Source organism: Lepisosteus oculatus, chromosome 5 (genome assembly GCF_040954835.1).
Source record: "Lepisosteus oculatus isolate fLepOcu1 chromosome 5, fLepOcu1.hap2, whole genome shotgun sequence".
Taxonomy (NCBI): Eukaryota; Metazoa; Chordata; class Actinopteri; order Semionotiformes; family Lepisosteidae; genus Lepisosteus; species Lepisosteus oculatus.
In genome coordinates, this window is record NC_090700.1 from 8,306,526 (window position 1) to 8,332,692 (window position 26,167).

The 26,167-nt window shown below is 36.0% G+C and overlaps 1 protein-coding gene across 2 annotated transcripts in view; it reads right to left on the bottom strand.

Moving 5' to 3' along the window:
* The window catches only part of trpc6a (transient receptor potential cation channel, subfamily C, member 6a), a 39,025-nt gene extending 13,727 nt beyond the window's left edge, over window positions 1–25,298 (bottom strand). Inside the window, exons 1-5 of one of the 2 annotated variants that reach the window (XM_015341704.2) lie at window positions 25,009–25,298; window positions 6,222–6,993; window positions 3,314–3,499; window positions 950–1,114; window positions 406–616 (exon numbers count right to left, since the gene is read on the bottom strand). In XM_015341704.2, the coding sequence (XP_015197190.2) occupies window positions 406–616; window positions 950–1,114; window positions 3,314–3,499; window positions 6,222–6,950 (1,291 nt within the window). In that variant the 5' untranslated portion in view covers window positions 6,951–6,993; window positions 25,009–25,298. Of the gene's footprint in view, window positions 1–405; window positions 617–949; window positions 1,115–3,313; window positions 3,500–6,221; window positions 6,994–17,964; window positions 18,212–25,008 lie in introns of those variants that run through there. The other variant, XM_006628064.3, reaches the window with a different exon arrangement.
* Between the last annotated feature and the right edge of the window lie 869 nt (window positions 25,299–26,167).

Below are 26,167 nucleotides of genomic sequence, written 5' to 3' on the forward strand. Positions count from 1 at the left end.
TCTTCCCCATATAAATAAACAGCCTGTCAATTCTTGAAGACTCTAGAAGGCTTATTGCAAACTACATTAAACCTGATCGTTTTTTAAGTTAAAGATCAAAGTGCTAGAGAAGTAATAAATGTTTAATGTTAGCATTTTCACGTTCCGAACATGACTTTACATGCTCCCTTAAAATTCAAGTTTTCTCCACATAATTTTTCATTTCTTCTCTAAGACATGCAGGTAGAGGTTAATTGGCTACTCTTACTTCTTTGTCAGTAGTGACAGTAGGTTTGCTACCATCCAAAAAAGCTGGGACAACAGTTTCCCCTGCAGCACTCCCTGCAGAATGGGTGACGCCTAGGTTTAAGTAAAGCCGGCAGTGTGAAATGCTGTAACAATTGTTGACCAAAGTCATTTGCTCACCGATGACCCAGGAAATGATGAGCATCTCCATCCAGGTGAAAATGGTTGTTTGCATTCTGTAGAGCTGATTGTCAGTATTGCTCTTGTTTGATGGTGGTGCAGCCCCCTCAAACCGGTCTGAAGCATTCAGGACAAGAAGGCCAAGGAAAATGGTAAAAGAAGCAGCATGTGCCACAAATTTCATAAAGGGACCACGCATGATTTTCCCCAGCTGCAAAAAATAAATGTGAAGCAATAAACCACCTGATATTGGCCTTTATAATAATAAGCATCAGTCCTCAGCACTTCTCACATGGCATGTAAGTCCATCATTAATAAAAATATTTTTTTGATCACTGATGGGTGTGAGCATCCATGATGACAGTAAAAGGTTCAGATAAGGAACTTGATCTTTCTATTATTATAACAATTGAATGGTTACCAGAGAAGACATTAAGAAAAACAAAGTGAAACTGTTTAAACAAATGCTGATCCTGTATTGATGTGCTGTGTGTATAGGGAGACAGTGAGTGCACTAAATCAGTTTGTGTGGGAGCAAGCTGACCTTGCTACAGGGGCTTATCCAGTAAATCATAGCCAGGAAAGGCAGCCCAATGGCCACACCGAGAACCACGAGGAATTTCACAGCCGTCTTCTGCTGACGCAGCCCTGAGAGGTTCTCATACCAGATGGAGAGGAGCTGCTGCTGACAGTTGGGATGGGCGACAAACTACACAGAAAGAACATGGGTGAAAACAGACATGTTATTGACATTGTATGAACCCACTGCAGCACCTGTGGCTATTGATGATGACTCTACATTAAAAGCAGAATCTGGAGAAATCTTCTTTCGTACCAGAAAACGCTTTGAATACAATTCAGTTTCTTTGAGCTTATTGTAGTTGTTTTAATGTTATTTCTGAAACTGTGAAATCCTTGACTTTGTAGTCGCCATTTGTACATTTGTACAGCAAGGTGGTTTTCTTTTTGGAAGTGACGACACCTGGTCTGGTGACATAACCAAACAGAGGAAATTAAAACCAAAATTACAAAATGTGCTGTCTACCCCATCACAATATGTTCATACCATGCTGAAACATTGAAAATAAACATTCATTCATTCAAGAAATGAAGGATGAGATCTTTGGATCTTTGGAATTAGCTACTAACTACAAATCCTAGATGGCATCCATTTCATTTGAAACCTTTATTATGTTTGTATGCTGTGGACACTACATAAAAGCAAGATTAGTATTGATATTTTTGAGGCTACCTTCCTAAACCATCATTTTCACTTAAAAATCCAGTATCCAGTAAATCCAGTAAAAATTCAGTATTACTGCCTTAATCTAAAATTAATTGCTCTCCTAAACTGAGAAAGATTTGGATTTATTCCAAGCAACAGTAAACATCACTCCTTTGGGTTTCAAGATGTTAGCTAAGAGGTTAATCCTAATGATGACAACCTGAAGGAGCAAAGCATGGCAATGTGCCTTTTTAGAAGATGGAAAAGAGATTGATTTAGTGCCAGTCAGATTGCCATTATACCAGCATAGTGGAAGGTTTTACCCTTTGACTGAAGTATTGTATGAAGAACTTTTTTAATTCAAACAGATGACAATTAATCATCCATTTTCTAACAGCATCATCCTATTAAGGGTTGCAGGGAAGCCAGAGCTGTCACACCCTCTACATCTCTCCTTCTCTGTCCTGTTCCTAGTTTCCCTGTGCTTTTCTTTTCCTTCCAACGTGTCTTTGTGTGGGCCTATATATTTCCGGGTCTCCCTTTACTCCTGGCTCAGCATTGAGGGTCCGGATGTCTTGAGACCCGCCTAGCACCAGGTCGTCTCTTCCGCTGCCTGAGGGCATAGGTTTCTATCTGACATCGTCTGACCCTGTGAGCCTGGGCTAACCTCCGTGTTGCTGCTACGCAAAGGGTCTCTACTGGTCTCCTGGTCATTCCAGGCATGCCCTTCCAACATCCTTGACAGAATGCTGAGCCATTTTTTTACCCTGGGAGCGGCATTTTTTCTATTTTTGTTTTCCCGCATCGCTATGGGCTTTTTTCAGTTCTCCTATTCTAGTGAGCAGGTCATTCAGTGGCATGCCTTCCTGACATCCTCATACGAATATCTGGCTTTCCACGGGAAGTTACTCCCGGCATCCATGACAGAATGTTGAGTTCATATCTGTTGTGAGTCTTTTTTACGTGTGTTTTTTTTGCCCTGGTCTCCCAGGTTTATTTTTTGTTGTGGGTGCTTTTTTACATGTTTTGTCTGTTTTTTTGTCACGCTCCCCCAGAACCCCGCCCGGCCCCCCCCTTTCTCTACACAATAAAGGTTTTTACCCTGGAGGAAGGGGTAGCTCTCAGCCATGGACTCCCAGAGGTTTCCTTTCAGTTAAATGAGGTTTTTCCTCCCCCCAGTGATGTGCAGCTCATTTATTTTTTGGGTGTCAGGAGCCCCCTTTGAAGGGGGGGGTACTGTCACGCCCTCCACATCTAGGGGACACTCCTGCTCTGTCCTGTTCCTAGTTTCCCTGTGCTTTTCTTGTCCTTCCGGTGTGTCTTTGTGTGGGGCAAGGTGGGGTATGCCCTGGATGGGACGTCAAACACAAGTGTGCTCACACCAGAGTAAATCTTTTTTTTATCTTTATTCACAGAAATCAGTTAGCCTACCACTATATTTTTAGATCGTAGGAGGAACACCCAAAACAGGATATAGAAACTCCATACAGACAACATCCCAGGTCCAGAATTGAAACCAGGGCCCCAGTACTGCACTACAGCAAAACTAAGCACTACAACATCACGCCGCCAACAGTGAATTATATCAATAATTCTGTCTGGTGTTATTGCATATGCTTTTACTTAAACTTTAAACTATCTTATGTAGTTGCTGTGTCGGTGCTCCTTAACTTATGTACTCACCTTTTTAAGCTCATATTTAATGGCAAGTTTTAGCCGTATGAGGTTGGGGCGGCCATGTTGCTCACTGGATGGGTTCAAGTCAACATCTCCGTTCAAAATGGCTTCAACCTCCTCTGTATTTCGACATAGGTCCAGAAGTCCCACCACATAATCTTTGCATTGCATAGATAATTTTTTATAATCATTCTTGGAGAAAAACAGATTATTTTACAATTAGAATTCACTTACTGCTGTCCTAAAATGAACAGAAAAAGGTTTCACATGTTTTCATAGGCTGAGAATGCTTGTAACAATTAAAGAAAAGCTACACTTTAAAGCAAACTAAAAAAATGCATGAAAATTATAATACATTTAATGTACCCTATTAAAAACAGTTTTCATTTAACCTTAGAACATTATTTTTTCTTATCACACATGGAGCTTCACAATTTTAAACGCAGACAGACCAAATAGTACTTCCATACACTATTCAGTCCCCCAGAGCCTTGGAGAATCTGAATTTGGTCTCTGAATTCCACAACAATGTCTGTAAAAATGTTGGAAGGTTGAACTGCCCTATGTTAAATATGAATAAATAATCAAATTAAATAAGTCAACCTGTTAACCTGGACAAATAATTACAGGCGTGAATTGTATAATATATTAAATAAGTGTATCACTAGTAGTCTATAGTTTTTTTTTAATAGATAAAAAATGTGTTTAAAAGTCAAGCAAAATAACGTAATAATTAATTTTGTAGCTCAGACTGTGCCCCTGAGTGTTTTAGGTATTTTACCTCTATGAATGATTCACCCAGAAGCATGCTCTCTGTTTGTGAGAAGATGTCCAAGTTAATTAAATATAATTCAGTACTATATAATTATTATTAAATGGAAGCAATGCCAGACAAGTTGGCTGAAGGTAGCTATTTTAAAAAGGAGCTTATTAATAATACTGTTGAGTAGGCTTGTAGTGATATAATATTACGTAACTGACACACATCTTCTTACCTCATACTGACTGAAAACATCTGCTTGGATTGCCTCTGAGTCAAAAGCATCCTGTTAATGGAATGTTCAATGGGTTCCCTGTGTTAATGGGTCCATTAAATATTATTCATACCCAAATCAACTGAAAATATAATTGATCAAATGAAAGATCAAAAAAATATACCTTTAGTATAGTTTGGAATGTCATGTATGTGTTGTGTAATGTTGTCTGTACTCTATACAATTCTTTTCTGATTTTTTTCTAGTCATTTGAACTTTTTCCCCATTAATATCCTTCTGCTGTTTTTGTAGAAAAAAAAAAGTAGTTTTTGGATTCTTTGAGGAAAACATGAAATCCTCAAAGTCCTATAATTTATGTACATGTTCAGCAATATGTTTTTTTTTCTTCAAAAAAGACATTTACATTCCATCTAAAAGTATCTTCACACTACAAAGCAGTTCAGCTGGATATTTCTAATCTCATTTTCCTGCAAGGAAATTTTTATCTGAAATGTCTGTATTACTAGTTATTAAAGTGTAAAAATTGGAACTTAACATTGAACAAGATATATAACCCTAACCCAACACAACAGTAGCATTCCTATCCCAGTGTTATATCCAATATATAGGTATATACACAGTATACACACATAAACTATTGCTCTCCATCACCTTAATGCAAGTACTTGTCAAGGAAAACCCAAGATGTTTTGCTGACAGAACAAAACAGAAGAATAAACATATAGTTTTGTATTGCATAAATATATATATAACCCACACACCAAAATAAATTCTTCTGTTTTTGATTGATGTGATACTGTTCAATCAGAAAAAAAGCACTTTACCCCCGAGTCAAAGCAAATAAAGTGCCTGCTGTAGTTTTTTCAATATAGATTCCTTGTCAGCCATGTGAATCTGGTGTTAAGAGATGAATAAAATCAAGATAAGAGGACTAAAATACAAGCCATTCAATCATGGACACCACATAATTCATGTTGAGCTGCTTTTTTTGGTAATGCATTTCATTTCAGAAAATCAACTCTGTGCAAAACTGCATGAATAAAAAACCCTGTCCCTCACTGATCTGTCTCACTCCTCTATGCCCAATGCGTGCCATCCCCTTCAATTGCTCCTTCTATTTATTCTCCCTTTACATAAATCAAACCTTCTTAAAAACCTTCTCTGGCAATGCTTATGGAAAGTTACTTAACAAATACAACTGTTTGGGCTCAGTGTTGTCAAACTCCAGACAAAAAAACTAAAATGGTTTCTAAACATGTTACACATCAACCCTTCTTAGATGATATATTTAGAAATTATATTGGCAGAAATTATCAATATTATTGATTATCAATATTCATTATCATATTCATACTATCATTATTATTGATAATTTGTGTTTTTTTGCAATTTTGCTAGATGAAGTATGAATAACAATTTTTGTGCGGCCCACTTAGGAAGTAGGTTTAAAATAGATCTGTTTATATATGTCCAATGTCATGGACTTTTATTGCGGGGATTTCAGGGTTTTATTCCTTTACTATGATTTTATAATTTGATCATTATCCGAATGACTTAAAATCCTTTGGGTACTTTAAGTTGTGATCTGCCTGCTAAAATGAAATTGCTCTGGTGCAAACAAAATCTGCTTGGTATGTTAATTGCTTCCTGGAAAAACTGAGTATGAGATCTTTATCAAATGTTTCTACAGAGCTGCATCCCGTCTATCTCTAAATCATATTTATTGTGAACAGTATCTCTAATGGCACTAAAAGGACACAGAAATAGTACACAAGACTAAGACATTTTACACCTCAATATTTCAGCTTGAGGAAGCTGTTTCAAGATCCAATGCTTCAGGCAAGAATTTATGAACAAGTGCAGAACTGGACTCAAGACTATAGTTATGTTATCACTCAAAACTTGAAAGCATCACCTACCTTAAACTCCTTTTCAATGTTTGCCAGTACAGCCAGCTCATTGCTCAGCTCCAAAGCACAGAGCACAGGGTCTTCACTGGACAGGGACAGATAAGCGGGGCTGGCCAGCCCTTTGTAGGCATTGATCCGGGACCTTGAATGGCTGAAGGAGTCATGTTTCTGGTTGTCGCTGCATGTGGTACATTTGCAGAAATAGTCATGTGGCCTTTCAATGCGGGCTCCCTTTGCCAACAGTATGTGCACAATTTCGTACTCGTAACAATGTGAAGCCAAGATAATCGGGGTGACATCATGAGAAAACCGCGTGCCGTCCTCGTCATAGGCGAAAAAGTCATCGTGCTGTATCTCCGATTGGCTGGGGCTGGTGGTCAGCCTTTTAGCATTGAAAAACGCTTTATGGCTCAGGATGGCTTCCACAATCCTCACATAGCCCTTGCTAATGGCCAATAGGAGGGCATCCCCAATCCGAGCCAGATTATCCTTTTTAAGCAGTAGCTCCGTGACTTCAAGGTGCTCATTGGCAACAGCTAACTGCAGAGCATTTTGACCCATATAGTCCACGCAGTTAACTTTAAGTCCAGGTAACTCTTCCAGCATCTTCCGGACCACAGGGATATTACCGTACTCCGCCGCATCCAGGAACCTCTCTTCCTCTGCTGAGAGACTGCTGGCACGGGCATTAAACATGTATGCTGGTCCTCGGACTGCCTGTCTCCTTCCTTTTGGCATGGTCTGGCGCAACAAATTGTAATGTCTATCACCATTGCTTCTTCTGTGAAATATAAAAATGATATAACTTAGACTTCATTTCCAAAAAGGGCTTTTAATCTCTTTGAATTGAATGGAAATGCATTTAATTTCTGCTAGTCCTTTTCCTGACATTTTTTACACTGATAAAGCTAAAATAGCCTTTATTGTACTGTGTTTCTGCACGTTTTTTATTAAGCACTGATTCTCAAATGCGGTGTATTTGTTTTATTTTCCTTTGACAGAATGACAGCTCTGTCTGTTTGAACACAATAACATTGCAATAACTGAACTCCTGTTTGCAAATGACAGGCCTCTCTATCTCCTTTACCTTAAACCTAACTAACTTCCAGCCTGTCTAATCCAATTAGTAACAAGGACTAAACGTTAACTATACAGTACTTTGTGTCACTTGCATTAGCCCTCAAGTTGAAATTCTAAAAATTAATACAGTAAGAGCTTCAATAACCATTCTCAGTGCTGAATTAAAATTAACCTCAGTGATGCAGGATAACAGGCTGTGTGCCAGTTTTTCAGCATTGAAAGTGCCAAGTTCAGACTTTAAGTGAATTGACGTGCTGAGTCAGAAGCTAACAAGATTTGTTAAACAGAAGCTGTAATTGCATTGTCCTGGTATAAACTGATTAGAACTTGACAACATGATGTAATTTATAAATTGTCAGTCGTTGCATGTTTTGTTTTTCATCTAAAGTATATACTGTGTTTACAGGTATGTACAATATACAGTATGTGCAAGCTCTGCTATAATTAAATTATCTGTAATTCGGTTCACTAAAATCAATGAGTGAAAATCCAGCATGTCTAATAATAATGAATTGTTATAGTTCATGTATAAGGAAGCAGCACGACCTACACACACTATATACACAGTACAGTTACTTTATCCCAGATTCTGTTACATTATCCATGAAGGCAGCTTTCGAAAACCTTGATTTCTTTTAAGGATAATATACTTTTAATGAAGGCATGACTTTTCTTTCTGACTCCTGAAACAGCAAACGCCTTATTTGGAGTTTTCATACTTTAAAAGTCATGCACAGCTGTGAAAAAAACAGCCAAGCTTTAAAGGATGCTAAGAGTTTGAGTAATTTTCAAAAAATAAAAAATAAGAATCATAATCTCTTGGATCAAAAAATTATATATTTTGTCATTCATAATATACAGTATTGTATTATAGCAAAGCACAATATAATTTCGTTCAAATTTTCGATTGTGGCTTCTGATACTTTGTAAAAACATTAAAAAATATTTAATTTTATTATGGACTACTGCTAAATATTTCTAAATGGACTTAAAATGAAATAGGAAAGTTAAAAAAACTAGGCTGTTTTCTAGTCACTTTATTTTTTTCAATAAATACTTTGGAAGAAATCATCTTGTTAGCAAAGCATCTCTTCTCTTTCAGAGAACATTATTAGTAGCTGTTTTTCCTAGGTTTAAATGGAAACCTTTCTGAAGTACTGTGAAATAATCAACAGTAGACCATGACCCACACCAGGACAAGAGGACTGAAAGAGTAGGATGGAAACAACCATAGAATAATATGTCTAAAAATACACTGTAATACTCCTTGTGAAGTATCATTAATAAGAGCATTTTAGGTTAGATACTTCCTCTAAATTACGACTTTTGGTGAGAGATGTTGCTGTTGATAATCAGTTATGTGCCACAAAATGAAAACTCTGGACAATGAAGAAAACAAAATAATGCTTTCCAGACAAAAACAAGAAAATATATAGTCATTTATCATTCAATGGAACCCACTGCTTACAGCGTCCCAAAAACACAGAGTGTGAAATCACATGGGACTCACATTTATTTGTAAAAGCGTAGTAAATAAGAGAAATCACTCTCAGGTAGCCAAAATAACTCATGCAGTTCACAGATTTTCCTTTTACTTAGAAAAAATACTTTTAGCAGGACCCCTAATGGCAGACTGGCTGCCTGTAACTGACATTTGCTGGGCCTTCTCCTGCCTGTGGAGGTGTAAAGGTGAGGATGATATAAATGCTGAGAAAGGAGGACAGTGATAAAGAGAGATAGGAGAGCTCTCAGAATGGTAAAGAACCGCCAAATGACTCAGAGCTAGCAAAGCGTTCTACACTACAAACTTGTTTATGTTCTCACCCACTTTATTTTCTCCTCTGCCTGTTCATTAAGGACAAACACCTGTTCATGTTTCCCTATCGCACTGCTCCAGACCTGCTTAGTAGTTTTTGCATACATGTGTTTGGGAATGACAAAGGATTTAGATTCATGCCAAATTCTAACGAAAGGCTCCGGGTGGATTTCTTTTAATTTTATAAGATTTCTTCAACATCCCTTTATAATGCTTCTCACATCTCAGATGCCTATGCTATCATTTTTTTTGAGAAAACTAGATTTATCTATTACTAAAAAGATAAACACCCATCTGTTTAACAATGTGGTCTTGGAATTGCAGAAACAATAGAGAATATTGTGTCACAGGACACACGCATGGAGGACAATTTAGAGATGCCGACCTATATAATATATCTAAACTGTTCGAGGAAACCAGAGCATCTGGCAAAACTAATTGTTTTAATTTCACAAAGACAACACAACTAGTTGCTAGAACCAAACACAGGACCCAAGACCTGGAGTGCTAAAAACCATGTCGCCAAGCCAGCCTTTGATAATGAAGATATAGTGTTAAATTAAGTTACGGACCATACATTGTTGTTAAATTAAATTAACCTGAAAAGAAGAATATCACAAAAGTAGTTAAATGGAGGTAACGATGACAAACAGAGATGTGTAAATTGGAATTTTCTTTGGTTCATATCACATAGATCGATTTATCAAAACTCGCACTTCCGTCTAGTCTTACATTTTGCATAGCATTTGAGGGAGGGTCAACACAAAAATGATTTTCAAAACGTTGTATTATTGAGATATTGTAATTGGATCTTATTAAGGACAGTCACATTTTATTTAAGGATCACCATCCTTTCCACAACTCAATCCATTTCCAAGGAAAATCCTTAACTAGACGCTATACTGTCAGTGGGAGAGAGGAATGACTTGAAAGAAGTAGGTTGCAGGCTCCGAAGGCTCCCCACACACAGACAGCAAGCCCACACGTATCATCAAGACAGATGTAGGAAACACATGCACAAGAATACTACACACTACACTCAGTCAAACACACTAGATGGGCCACATAACCTCTTCTCATTTATAACTTTCCCTATGTTCATATTCACAAGTACTATTTAAATAACTGAGGTCTAAGTGGAACACTCGAGTCTTTCTGCTTTTCAACAAGCAGGGCCCAACTATTTTAAGTACTTTTGCTACTTTTTGATTTTTATTTCTATACCTCTTACTCTAGATGTCAAGGGCTGCCAATATTTAACAATGTAAAACAAAGGAAACTGCCTTCTGCATTGTAATTTTAGCCACTTAACCTGAGATATATGCAAACCAGACAGCACACCCGAGACATACAGTGTAATTTGTATATTGTGTTAATTGACAGAATAAATTAACTCGTTTCAAATTAGAGGAATTGATGACTCCAGCGCATCAAGGCCTTTCAAATCCACATCGATCTGCTGAGGTAACCCTGTGATTACTTTGTTAATGTAACCCAGCATATTGCCATTTAGACTACATGTGTGCATTCACATATTCACGTGTTCAGATTTTTATATGTTTGAATGACACCATTTAAATTCATTTGCATTCGTTTAGTTCAAGATCAGAATTGCTCATCTTTCATATTGAATTCTGGACTCAGTTCAAGGTCCTGCATTCACAGCTCAAAGTTTGATCTACTGTATTTATGGACATAAATTAAGTGACTTATAAACCCCTTGTGGAAAGAAAGAAAATTTATGACATTCAGCAAATGAAAAAGGTTATTACTTCTTTGCACTTAAGGTAACTAAAATTCATCTTGTAAAGCTCTCATAATAAATCTCAAAAGTGCTATACAAAAAAAAGAAAATATAAAATGTAAACAAAAATACACAATACATCAATAGACAATTTTAAGGTGAGATATGAGAAAACTGACTTAATGATCTCATAGAGGACAGTGTTCCACAGCACTTGATAGGAGAAAGCCCTATCACTCTTAGTTTGTAATCTGAGGATACAAACAAGAAACCATCGTCAAAAAATGAAGAACACAGTTAGGATTTTAATTTATTAGGAGGTTAGAAATATGATGGGGAAAGGCCCACTTTATTACCTTAAAATTAAGATTAATACCCAGAAGTGTATCCTAAAACTCTAAGAGAAACCTGTCAAAAGGATTTTAAGGATTTGTGTGTTCTGCAGAATGAGAATTAGATTTTGAACACATTCTGGAGTTTTTATAAAACAATCTTTGACAATCCATTAAGTAGAACCTCAGAGTTATTAATGTTTAACTACAAAGTGTTTTGTTGCATCCAAAGTTTAACCTCAGCCACACACATAAACTTCAAATTGTCAGGTTTGGTTTACAAATAAATCAGTATCATCAGTGTCAAGGCAGAAATTTATAACATGATGAATAACAAAATGTATTCAATTTGGCCAAGTCAAGATATACTTAACACAACAAGTTTCAGAATGGAGCCTAATGGGATTCCAATAAAGGCCAACCCACTGAAAATATAATACTCTTCCTTACTCTTTCAAGGAGACAAGACCTACACCAAGGACCAAAAATGCTAAGTATGTATCACGGCCAGGAAAAATGAATTTTATGGTTCACTGTTTCAGTAGAACTGCTAAAGAATTTGTGTCTGACGCCACTAAAAGATGAATAACAACCTTGCCTAGGGCTGTTTCAGGACTCATACATCATTTCTGTCTTCATAGATATTGTGATTGGGAATGTATCCTCAACCACATTAAGGATATGATTCAGAAATTATACACAGTTCTAAGATTTATTTTATTGTACATTCTCTTATTAAGCACACAGTACGGTGCTGAGAAACCTTATAAAGCTGTAGAGCAAGAATCATGAAAGATATGAATACATAAACACCCACTTTATTAACTAAAAAAGTCTGATTAAGCCTTGTGTCAAAGTCCCTGGGGAAAACATCCTAGTTTCACTTAAGAACAAGTAACTGTGTGAACACAGCCAATGACAAGAGCTAGAGAAAACTTCACAGAAAGAGCCCAGAACAAAACACACTTGAGAACATACAGTCTATTTCCTGTAGTGATTTTTCTTTACAAAAGTAAAAGTTACTGAAGTATAGATGAAAATAATTTGATTATAGTTCATTACTACAGCAGAGCAGTGAACTGGTGTAATGAATTATAAAATGGATGTAAAACAAACATATCAACAGAATTCTAAAGGTGTTATAGTGCCGTGAAAATGCATATAATATAAAGGAAAAACTTGTATTTGAAAAAAGTAAGTGAAGCCTAAAACTGAAACAAAAATGCCAATTGTAGATTCATTAAAGAATGTTAAGCATATTTAAAACAGCTAGACAAATCTTCTGACCTTATGTTTTTATATTTTCCAGCTTTAAATAATTGATATTAACCCCACTTCAAAAAAGCTAATAATGGTTTTCATGAGAATTGCTTAATCTTGCCGTAATTCAAACACCTGTGGCCACAAAGAAATATGCTAGATATTCTGTCCACAAACACACCTTGAGTAATTCGCGACTGTATGTAAATACAAAGAAAATTAAAGGCATGTAAATGCAAAGGCACTTAGGTTTTAATCACTGAGTATCTGTTTATAATATAGTCTTATTCTTCAATTCACATTCATCTTTATTAAACTCTACTAATGGCAGTTTTGGCAAATCTGTGAAATATCTGTTCGAAGGGGGGTGAGGGTTGTGACTGTGCCTGCCTAAATCCATTTATGGTTGTAAAAATGGAAAGACGGCATTTCTTCGGGTTATCACATAGAAAACAAAGCACATCCATTCCACAAAATCCAACTGTGATTAGAACATGCAATGATAAAGTAGTTAATTATAGTTTGAAAATTCTTACGCATTAACCATCATAATTTACACACACAGCAATATATTTCTTATAGCCTGAGCATTAATGTTTAGGCATTATAATTGAAGTCCTCCCTTTGCCTCTGCCATTTAGTTTTATTTATGCTTTAAAAGGTTGTTCACAGTTACTGCCGGTTCATAAACATAGAAGAAAAAATTCACCTCTTTCCGGTCGTCATAAATAATTGTATGACATTTTGTTTAGCATTTAGCATTTTAAAATGTCTGCACACTTCACCCACCAAGCAGCAGACGGTTCCTGGAATTGAGGATAACTCATTAATATCAAGTGAGTGGCATGTAAAGAAATGCCTTGCCATATTTTGAGTTGATCTAGAAAGCAAGCCCAGCCTCATAATAACGGAATTGTAAATCAACACAGTGCTCAGAGTTAGCATGACCCAGGCCACTTGGCAGCCATGGTGTTAAGTACAGTAGTGTAATAATCCGGTCTTAGTTTACACTTTTTTCTGTCATGTTTTACATGTTTTACGTCAATTCTCCACTGTTCAAAGTTTTAAAGAGAGATAGGGTGTCCACCAGATCTGATTTAAATAGTAATGATATTGATATTACATGTTTAGGAGCTATTTATGGATCACCTCCTGTATAATAGCAGGTGTTCATTGATGGCCATTGACACCTGACACACGTTACTATCCTCATTCTGACTCTCATTTTGCATATACTGTAGTTCCACACATTACACTTTGTTTATTTTTTAATTTTGTCAGTCTTTGAAATTAGGCAGATCTGCATCCATTCCAGTCCATTCCAGAAGGACTATTTGAGTGCTGTATCCCAGCCTAAGCCTCATTTCTATCATCTATGATCTTGTAAATATTGTGGCATTAAAATTATATCAGTTTTCATTCAATATGTAATTTAAAAATGAACGACACCAATATACTGTACATGACTGCTTTTACCTGACAGACAATGGATGCTCTTGTCAATTTGTTCACAATTAAATATTGGCATATACTTTTCCTGTTGTTGCACCATTTTTAACAATATAATACTCATACATACACATGCTGGCGATTATATAGGGAAAAAAATTCTTTGTTTCTCAGTATTGGTTATATGACTCTTGAAACCTTCAGGGAAGTCTGAATTGGAGCCCCAGCTGAAGACACTGTAGCTTCATTCCATCCTAATTAATTCAGTGACCCTATTAATTGTCTTTATTATATCCCCTTGAGACAACATATTATTTCTAATTTCATGTTGATTTTTTTATACAGATTGACAGTAGGCCCTTATTTTCTTTGTTACATGGTTACATTGTTACACTAGGCAATACTTCAGTCTATCCATGTTTATCTATGACCTTACCATTTTCAGAGATAACAACAGTAGGTTAAACTGTAACCTTCTTATATTTTTTATGTACCCCAACAAAACTTGTCTTTTATAAAACATGATACATAGTAAGACCAGATACAACAAGAGCTTGTTAACTTCCCTGACGTTAATTACACAGGAAACACACAAGATGTCTGTAAAATACAGTAGCTTTAACACAAGGACCCAAGAAGTCAGCTGTTTTCTAAACAAGAAAAACTGTATTTCTACACTACAAGGAAAGTATTTTCTTTGCTTGTGCTGTTTCACCTTAGTGAACAATTCCTGACTCCTGCCTGCAGAATTATATAAGGAGCTACTAAAATAGTACACAGCATCTGGAATGGTACACACAGTTAATCTGTAAGGCGGTGAATGGGAATTGAGTTTAGATTGTCAGGTCCCAGGTGGCCATGCTGTCTTGATAATTAAAAGAGGAAGAGATGTATCCGTTAGTCCACAGACACACAAAAGCATATTACTCAATTGCCACAGAGTTTATTATAGTTTCCAGTCTTTTCCACATGATGCAAAGTCTTTGGAAGGATTTCTCTGAGTAAAATGCGATAGAAAAAATGTATTTCCCAATACAAGAAGAGACTAAACCTGCTTCAGAGCTCAGTGGTGCAGATGAATGCTTAGCAGGAAGGCCAGCTGAGCCTTACCTACCATATCTGAGGTTCCCTATCACACCAGATGTACATTTGATATATACTTTGCCAGTTCAGATAGACCATTTACATGTAAAAATCCACTTTATTCTGCAAAGCATTTACTCCACTGCAGAGTGATAGCATTTTGTTTACAACACTTGACACTACACAATTACATATTTTGACACTCAATTTTACTGCAGTGTGCCTGACGGAATATTAAACAGCAGTTTCTTCTATGGAAAGGTCTGTGCACAAAAACAATTACTATTTCTTATCTTATTTTAACACTTATGTACCCAACTGCTGAAATGCTGTCTTTTTATAGATAATTCATTTTAATATAACCTATAGTGTCAATGACATGGAACTGAAATTAAAAAGAGTTAATTTTATTACTGGGGTTTGTTGTGCAACATACTTGAAGGGTTTTTTAATGTTTTTGCAATATCGATTAATTGGGTTGTAAAAGATCCCCTCTAAGCTATTAACACGGCTATGATGTTGGTGAACACACACTCATGACTACCAGAGGGTTAATCAGGATTCTTAAAAGGAATAAAATACTTTGTACAATTCCTAACTAAAGGAATTAAATCAATAAATTGATGTTTCCATTCATCCATTTTCTTACCACTCCTGCCAATTCAGATTCGTGGGGCGAGCCAGAGGCTATCGCAGCAAACAATGGGCACAAGGCAGAGCACACTGCCAGCCCAGCACAGAGCACACAGACACACACTCACACCCAGAGGTCAATTAACCTACCAGTATTGAATTGGGCTGTGGGAAGAAACCGGACCACCAGGAGGAAAACATACAAATACAGAACGAACATATAAATTTCACACAGATATCACCCCAGGTCCAGAACTGAACCCAGAGCCCCAGCACTCCAAGGCGTCAGTGCTATAATTAATGTAGTGCTTAAAATGTGTGTACATCTAGGGAAATAGTCAGTACCTCAACCTGTAAAGGTGTTCACTCAGGCTGAGCTTTTTGATCGCAGGTTTCACCCCGAGTCCTGTTACTAGCTGACTGTTACTGTGATTCCCCAAGTGGCAACGCACTATTGACTGAACTCCGCTGAGAGTAGAGTGGGTTCAGTTAGCTAAGGCCTCCTAGGCACTTGCAGGCATATGGTACTGTAGGTGAGGGGCGTGCCTCTCCTCCAGTTAGAACTGAACCTCCAGTAGGGGATTATGTTGCCTGTGACATGTTAAAATACAAGTGGCTCGGAAGTAAGTGCAAGAAGAGTCTGCCTAGACTTCTCCATCCTCATTTCTTCCTGTGTGCAGTCTTGGCCTTCAGAGATGCAAGCACCTCACACAGATAAACACACAGATGACTATTCTATATAGGGTGGGTTTCAATAAAAATAACTTGTGACTAATTCTTTTAATAAAAGAAAAAAAACTCACTTGTCTCAGAGTTTTGCTTGTTTGCAGACTTTGAGGACACAATGTGACTCATATTCTGAAGTGCAGTATCAAGGACAGCACAGTCAAATTGGTTTCTATGGTGACCAGTGTTGTTCTAGTGCCTGATCATCCAGAATTCCTGGAATGTAAGTATTGCGTGCACGAAGAATGCGACTATTAAAACTACAGAACAGTGCAGACCAACATCGTTGTTTAAGGCTTTACTCAGTATAAAGAATTTGAGCAGATTTTCTTAATAATAATAAAGCAATAGCTTCCATAACCTTACCATCTTACAATCACATGCCATCATTTAATAATTGGATTATTCCATGGTTTTATGATAAGACGGTTAAAGATGATTCTTGAACATGGTGAACAACTTTTTGATGAGTTGTGATTATGAGAATTGTCTGCTTCAGTGTCTTTAATTGCAGGATAAAACATATAAATCGAACGAATTTATTTCCATATAATATATGACATATAATATTTGCGGTATTTGTAAATCTTTGACTGGATTGTATGAATTTTTGACTCTCATAATGTCAGCATTATGGATGTCCTATGCCTGCATATAGCGACCTGAGATGCCTGAATCAGAATCCATGTGATGAAGTGCGTCTGTTTGGGTAGTCCAATAAGGTTCATGGTTCTGATGGTTGGTCAAGCAAAGACTGACTAATGATGGCTGATCTGAAATACTCTGCCTTACTTTCCCTATGATTACTGCTTGAAATAGGAGCTAAACACTAAAGCTAGGATAACATCTTTTTAAAAAATCAAACTTTCCTCTTTGGGCAGAAGACCGTGTACAAATAAAGGGATGCCTTCAAGCTCAAAAAATGTCTGCACCACACAGCAAAGAGACTCATTGTGAACAATCACAAATAATGAATTGTACTGAAAGTATGTGGTGTATTCTGAGCCAATAAGAGCTAAAAACACACAGTGTCTCAAACGACCTCATATACTGTACATTATTTGCAGAAACAAGCAGCAGTCTTTAAAACCAATCTACTGACCGCTATTGCATTTCTGCACCATTTCACACTGTACCAGTGCTGCGCAGGGTACCAAGTGAAACAGGTGTTCATTCCAAACATGGGATTTTAAAAATTTCTGCTTAGATAAACCTAACCTCTGTATACATGTATTTTTTTCTACATTTTGCACTGCTATGCCTTGTTAATATCAATGAATATCACAGTTAACGCTCCCTAACTATTATGAATGTCAAACACTACGCCTAACGTGATTTAAATTAAAACTTTTTTCCAAACGCTCACGAAACAGTGTATTTGGACGAAGACATCCAAATTTTTACAGAATGCTCCTGGAGTTATTGATTTATACACCTGAAATAAAAAAAACTGTTAAAAACTTTTGCAAATGTGTTTTATTTTTTTAATAACCGTTACAAAATATGAGATGAGCAGACTGTTACAAATTGATTTTTTAATGTATGCAATAAACAGTAGCTCTGAAGTGAATAAATAAATCTATATTTCTATCGTCACAATTATCCTGTAAGTAAAAAAAAAATACTCACGCATGGTAATTTCTTTGATAATTGGCGTAGCTCTCTTCACCAAAATCTGTATTCATTAGTAGAGATTCCTGGCTTTTGTTTCTCTTTCCAAGACAAAGATTTATATTGGCACTGTGATTCTCAGATAGATGAGATTTATTCTGGGTCATTTCTCGTAAATCGCAGGAAATCCAGAAAACTACCCACACGTAAGACCCTTAACATCTGCTAAAACCAAGGCGCAGTAGTGCGCACTGTTCGTGGCTCGTCTTCATTGCTCCCAGTGACTAGACAGGACTCCTCTGGATCCCAGTCCACATGTGACGTTACGAGAGGTGGGGGGTTTCATGCAGACAGCGACCACCTCTAATTCACACTAGGAGTTTTACATGGCGATATTGAAGAATATGCTCTGAGTGCATACTGTATGTTATATTCTCTGCTTGCGCTGTAAAATAAAGACTTTTTTATCATTATAGTTTAAAATTAATAAAAGTGCAATTTGCAATTAATTGTGATAAAACCTACAAATAAGATAATGATTCACAATGCGCAAGGTCTAATTGAATTTTCAACTAAATGTATCTATCCGGATTGCCTGGTTTAGAAGTTTTGGACCTAAACCGTCTGCAAGTTGAAAAGTCAGCACTAGAGCCTACATATCGTAATTATTTTTTAAACTGTAACAATATACTGTGAAGTGCAAAACGTGTGTCTCTGTGTTTCAGCCTTTTCAAGCTCTTCTTTTTTTACCACTAACCAAATGTTAAAAGTGTGCGCATAGTAGTAAATAAGCCTTAATAAGCCTTATAAAATGAAAATTCATAAGGAAAAACTCTTCAGAGAGAAAAGGTTACTTAAGATGTCTGGTCACTTCAGAGATATCCAGGAAAACATCACACATAAATATTGTATTATATATAATTGATTATATATATAATAAAAAAACAGTATTTTTCATTTTGCGCAGATCACATTTTACAGCTAATGTTAATTTCTATTTTACACTGTTAGTTAGCAACAGCTAGCTAAACACATTGCATACATGTAAGTACTGAATGAGTAGTAAGTACGAATAGATTTTTTTTCCATTGCCATCCTCAAATCCCAAGGTAGATTTTTAAAAGTAAGTTTCAATTTAGATGATCTTAGACTGGATCAACTCGTGTACATCCATAACCGTGAAAAAAACACTTGAACCTTTCACCTCATTAATGTTTAAGACCTGTTTCACTGCTTTGTGTGTCTTCTAATATATCTCCAAAGTCATGTCATTTCATAAATTCCATTTCACTTTCATGCATCCATCTCAATCCATCCCATTTATTTGTAAGACATTTCCTGCCCATTGCTGATCAGGTTGTCTTCTCTGTTTATGGCTTTTACATATCTGATGGGCAGTAGCATTCTTCTAATTAATTTCATTCTTAATGTCTTGTTTCTGCTCCATTGCTATTGAGGTTGCCTGGGTGGCTTAGCACATGAAGGTGACAAGTTTTCTGCAAGCCTCTCATTCAGACTGGCAGAAAGATGTTCTCCTGTCCATTCACACATTTTATTTTTAGCTGATTTCTCCAAACTGCATGCGTTATCTGAACTAGAGGTTTGAGACACTGTGAGAAATGGCCCGTCGTCCTGCCTGCTAGTGATAGTGTAGGTCTCTGCTAAGACACAGTAAGTAGTGCACAGTAAACTGAAGAAGTATAGCAAAACTGTAAAAATAATGCTTACATTGTCCTGCAAACAAACATCTTGACAATATATCGAAACAGAATATAGTACTGTAGGCATATCAAGTCAGCCTGTTTGCTGACTTTTATCAGGCTTTTTTAATGGTTCTGCACACCTCTCCTGAACTCTTTCTACAATTAGAGCTCTTTTCTGGATCTAAACAATAAATATATGTAAGGCACCTTTTTAAGCAAGCCATTTCTGGAAGAGTACATAAAATACATTCTGTAAACTTATATAATCGCAATGAAAGCATGTGCAATACTTTGTGCTGTTAAGAAATATGTAATTATTAGTAAATAATTTTTATTAATGAATTAATGCTAGGCATTGCCATTTGAACCAGAGAGTTCCAGATCATTTCATTTTGGATGAAAGAATAAGTAATCACAACTGTGATGGGATCTGAAAGGTCAATGATTAGTTTTTGTTATAGCTCATCTGTACCACTGGCTAAAGCTGAAAGTCACCCAAGTTGAATCATCTGCTTTTATTTTTACTCCAGGATTCAGACATTTATGAAATGATAGCACATTTAGCTCAAAGGTTTGCTAATCAGAAATTATTCTTTATTTTCATAAATAACAGTAAAATTCGAATTTTGTAAGTTTTGTACGTTTTTTGACGTTTTCTGACAATAGCTTGCATGTTTCAAACAGTGCTGGCTAACCACAAGATGCTCACTTCATAGGTCATTACAGGGATTTCAACTTAATCAATAATAGTTAATTAAATAGAATGTAATTTATTTAATCACTGTTAAAAGGAAGTGCTAATCAATAATTCAAATAGAAAATAAACACCTTATGAAAATGTGCTCAAGAAAGTCTGTCTCTGGTTAGCTTCTCTATTATAGGGAAGTGTTCATTTTAATTTGTGAAGCTTAATTCAAAAAATATAATGTACTCACAAGACATATTTGTCAAAAGCTAGAAAAACCAAAACAGCACACCATGGTTTAATCTGGAACAAATCTGTTAAGGTATATTTATCTTAAAATAAATGCTTTGTAATAGGCTGGTGCTGATAACAATTACTTGAACAGAAATATACTGCAAGAAATGTGAATGAGGACTTAATAGTATCCATTTATTTTAAACAAGCTTTTTAAAGTAATTACATTGACTTACTCACAAGGCCATACAACCCCAATGTCATTAGTCATTTCACTATTTTATTTTTATGAGGCCTTAAACTGCTGTGATTTATTTATACAGATATTATACACAATGTTAATAGATCTGTCTCCCTTGTACCCAGCTCACTAGTTCATTATAGAGGTTTATTTTGTTTGCTTAAGAACCTTCTACTAGAAGTTTATGTTTAGTCCTGAAAAGGATAGAACTAATTCTCTTGGGAACCAAGTATTTACATGAAGAAACAATGGAGATTTACACCAGTTCATTGGTATGTGGAGGCATCTGGCAAATAACTTCTGTCTAAAATCAAATTTAAACTATATACCCACCCTTTGACATTATTGCTTACCTGTCTTATAACAAATTTAAATATTAAATATTTAATATTATTCCAGTAAGGCTGACATATCTTTCATAGTCAATGCCAGAAACCCTTCTAGGAGAAGGAACCTATTTTTTAAGAAATGGTGTAAGACTATCTTTCAATAGGAAATTGGAATCATAACGATTAATAATGTTATTTATCGTGGTATATCTTGTATACTTATTTTAATACGTGAGCAATCCAAATTGCACGTATTAGCTACCTTTTTATATGTCTGGTCTTAATCTGCATTAATCTAATAGTGGAAACAGGGTCACTTCTGAATTGTACAACTACTTTGGAAAAAAGGGCTGAGAAAGCAGTTTTAAAAGACGTAAGTGACAAAATCCATAAAAGTTCTTTTTATATTGTCAATTTTCCAGTTATGATAGAACATCTACATTTCAGCAGTTTTTAGAATGAACTGTTCAGGTTACATAATTGAATGATTAAATTTCTAGGTTCAGCCACAGAACGTCTTTAATTAACCCTGTATATTTTATAGCTGATATTTGAACTGCCTTATCACTTTAATACAGTAGCATAAGAATCTACAGAATGGTATTCAAGATGTCCTCAGTAGGATAATTAAACATTTTTTAATAATTTCACTAGTTTTTTTGTAGTTTTTTCACAGATTGGAAATTTGTGCCAGAAAAGCCTGCAGAGTGCTCTCTTGGTTTCAAAATATTCCAGAGAAGAGTGGTCTGTGAGGTAAAACAGAGAGTAGAACAGAGGAAAACAAGATCACTAATTAGACTAATTTATCTTTTTTTTTGGTGACGTATTGAAAATCATGAATGCGTCATCAAACAAAGAAAAATGAAATAATAATGACTAAATAAAATCATTCAAGGGGCAATGAAAAGGAAAATGAGTTTGCCAGCTTCTTGACATCTATTCTTCTTGATCTATTTTTAAAATTCAACTAAAGATATGGGAAGATTTGTGTTTATATATATTATCATCACAATATGTAAGCACATGTAACATGTATATATTCCAGTTCTTGATTACTACATTTTTTGTGTAGTTCTGAACTTAGCATCTCATTGCATTAAATCTAGGCTACTGAAATATTACAGCAATAAAGTTTTTATTTTTTATCTCCCTGAAAGTCTAAGGTTTGTTTTTTCTGCTACACATCTTATCCCTCTTGTAAAACAACAACATCAAGATGTTCTCTTTTAGTAGCTTAACATGATGTGTTGAATAAACGGTCTCCTTATTTAATATTCCCTTCAGGCTTAATCAGAGACACATAATGAATACTGTTTCAGTCTGGCCTTTGCATTGGCATTTGTAAGTCATTGAAGAACAAATGACAAACTCCAGCTTCAAGATTCCTGTGACTTTGTGGGATTTAAACTCAGTAGATTTTGCAGCCCCACTGGGGTTGTTCTTCCTGTGGGGTTGTCTGGAGGTCTTGTGAAAAACTGTGTGTGTGGGAACCCACCCTGGTTGTCAAATGCCAAATGCAATGGATGGGAACACCAGCCAGGAAGCATAACACAGCCATTTAAAATAGTTTTTCAATTGGCCCGCATGTCTAATATCACTTCACTGGGATGCCTGAAACAGAATAATGGTTAAGCCCTACCTTCATGGTGTGACGCTGACTCTCAGGGGGCTAGGCAAACAAGGCAACCGACCACCAGGGGGCCCCCTCCATGTGCAACAAAACCTTTTTTTAATTGGCACGTTCAAAGGTGAGCAAAGAACTCTCTATAGTGTCCTATTGCTGCTGTGCATTACCCTAATGAAAGCCCATTCAAAAACTGACCAATCATAGTTGAGTGCATAATATGTTTCTGAAGCGCAGAAAAGTGGGATAGGTGATCTCAAAACAGAGTTACGTCAAAGCAAGGCACTGTGATAATGCAATAATGCACTTCCTCAAGATTTCTTTTGATTGTTGGACAACAGATGATTTTATGATAATATAAAGACTGCACAAAACAAGAAAATTAACACAAGTAGCATAAATAGACTGTATACCTCATTATAAGTGCAGTATAACATTTAGACCAAGGTAGGCTTTTGAAAACCATTCCTGAGTTTTTTTATAATTACACTTAAACTTTTCATTCGAAGCAAGCTGTATTATCCTAACCTTTATTTTAATATCAGTCAAGGATGATGCTATGCAGGAAAACCCCCCCAAAACAGGTTATTCCTTTTAATTTGTGTAGAAATCTGGCTGTATTTTACGTAGTTTCAAGAAAAGATTGAACATACTTTTTGAAACGTCATGGAACATTTTTATTGAGAGTTTTGCCGTCAGAGGATTTTATTAAATTAATCCATCCGCCATCTGTTATAGTAATTTGTACAAAATCAAATGGTCCATAAAGAACAGAAAAACAGAGGAATTAACTGCAAAGTGTGCCCTAAATATTTAGTTTTAAAATGTGAATCTGTATACCTGGGTCGGTGCAAGATTCTGCAATACATGGCTTGTTAACTTGCCTTACCCAATGATACTAATAAGTACAATTTGCTTTCAGTCATTCTGACCTAGAGTGTAGCTCCTGCAGAATAAACACTATAGGAAAACAAACAAGTATTGGTATTGGGATCATTGAAGTTTTTCCTGGAAAAACTGTGATAATTTAATACATATTAGCCAGAAAAGATTTTATAGAGCAGTGTAATCCTAACAAACAACACACACATTTACTACTGCTGTACTAATAAGATCACTGATTACAGGGAATGCACTTAATTGGCAAGAAAACTCTCATTGTGATATTTTACACAAGTAGATTTTTTTAAATATACTGAATTCAGTGTGAAAAATGAGAAATCTGCTCCGATTAATTTAGACTTCCCTAGACTATGAAAAAGGGCCACATTTTTATACATTTTACAATTCTTGAAAAAAACTGAAAAATTAATTTTCCTCTTATGAAATTCCTCATGATCAACAGTGAATCACAAGAGGATACCAGTGGAAACTACAAGAAAGTATTTTTAAAACTGGGAATAAGTGTCACTTCTTTGAAAGCAATGTGGGAGTATGAAAGAAGACACACAGTCATGTTGTCAAAGATGATACCCCAGCCTCTCTCAAGCTAAAGTTTGAATCAATTAGAAACTAAAACTCAGCTGAGATAAATGGGCTAAAATGCCTCTTGTCAATTGCAAACCTTATGATATATGAGTTCTTACTACATGAATCATTTGGAACATAGGAACAAGAAAGAAAACACAATGTTTCGGCTGTGGAGCCTTCTTCGGGTGTAAGCTTACATCTCTTTTCAGCATGGAATAAATCTTTACTTGTTCCTTTGCAGCCTACACATGCTGACGCAGCTACCCACCTGAACTATTTGGAACATAGTATCTCTGTCCTTCATAGAAACATGCCCAATACAATATCCCAAATGCAAGTTCATAATAGACTGTTATTGTATATATTGTATATATATATAGTGCTCACTAAGTACCCAGGTAAGATCCATATATTCACACAAAACATAAACTTTGGCTGCATTACTTCTGCTGTGCTGGGGAAATTCTTCTGTGTTGTTCAGAAGGTGAAAGCAGTATTTCATGAGAAACATAACAAAATTTTATCAATGGCAGCTAATCCTATAAATTGTGTCAAAGAAATGTAGAATCAGAAAAATAAACTTAATTGTGGGCTTCTTAAAAGCTTTGTTTATATGATTAAAGGACAACTATTTAGTCACTGAAAAAAAATATCAGGTTTAAGTTTATTCACCACTGTATTCTGTATTTTTATTAAATACTCCCAGCTATGACAGTAAAATACTCAGATAACATGGTACATAGAAGCAGTTGTTTTTCAAGACTGTATGTACTTACCACTTTAATATCATGAATATCTCTCAGAATCTCCACTCCATGTATTAGCAACATTTTTCTGTGCTTCCTGTTGTTTTAGAGTCATGGGTCCATTTCAAGAATTATGGTTTTAACAAAAGCTCCAAAAAGGTGTTAGTGAAAATATATACTGCTACAGAAAAACTCTGAGGAAAAAAACACTTTATCTACTGAAGGGCAAAATACACCACCATGACATGATCATTAAATAACCTATTGCATTTCAGGCTTTAGCAAGCTATGGTGAATGAACTCTAATCAGGTCCCTCTTTCTCCTAACTCTGCTTATGTGCCACTGATCATTCTTTTAATTCCTTGCCATTTCCTGCCATGCTGTGATTCAATATGACGTTATGCCCTTATTTATTTTCACTTAGGCCACGTCAATAATTATGAATCTCTTGACTGCCCACTCCAAAAGAAGTAGGCTGGTCAAATTGGCCTGGAAGCACAACAGGCGTAAACACAAAATTACTGATGGGATTTATTTACCCTTTCAATTTGACAATGTGCTTGGATTTGTATTTGATCTTGCTATCTTTAAACACTCTAAATGGCCTTCTTTGACTAGTTAAGATTTACCAAGCCTGATCCTTCCACTAACTTCTAATCTGATTTCCTTTGAAATGGGAGACCTTATTCCTTTTCCTTGTTGCTCTTTAAAACCTGGATGAAAGCATGGTGTGGATAAATCATTTCCAGCTGACTGGCTCCAGAGATCATGATAACAGCATGAAAACTCATTTACTAGCAACATAATTAGAACAATGACACAGCCCCCAGATTGCCCTGTTTACATCACAAATACAGAAAAAACAAGCCCCCCCAAAATGCTCTGTTTGATTTAACCATAATATTGTTCTTAATGCTTAAATTCTGCAGACCAAGAGAATCTCAGACATCCATGGAAGGGTGCTGCCATTACACTGGGTCAAAGGTAAGGTGGAAATAAGGTCATGGGAAGGCACAATTTTGGATTTGTTTTTGTTTTTATTTTCTTCAAAAATTGATGGCCATTGCAGATGCAAGCAAATTATTTTTATCACCACTTCCTGCACACAGCATAACATCTTCAGCCAAAGACCAGCTGCCCAGAGGTATTCAGTTCTGCTTCTCACAGCCAGAAAGAATTACGTAAAGA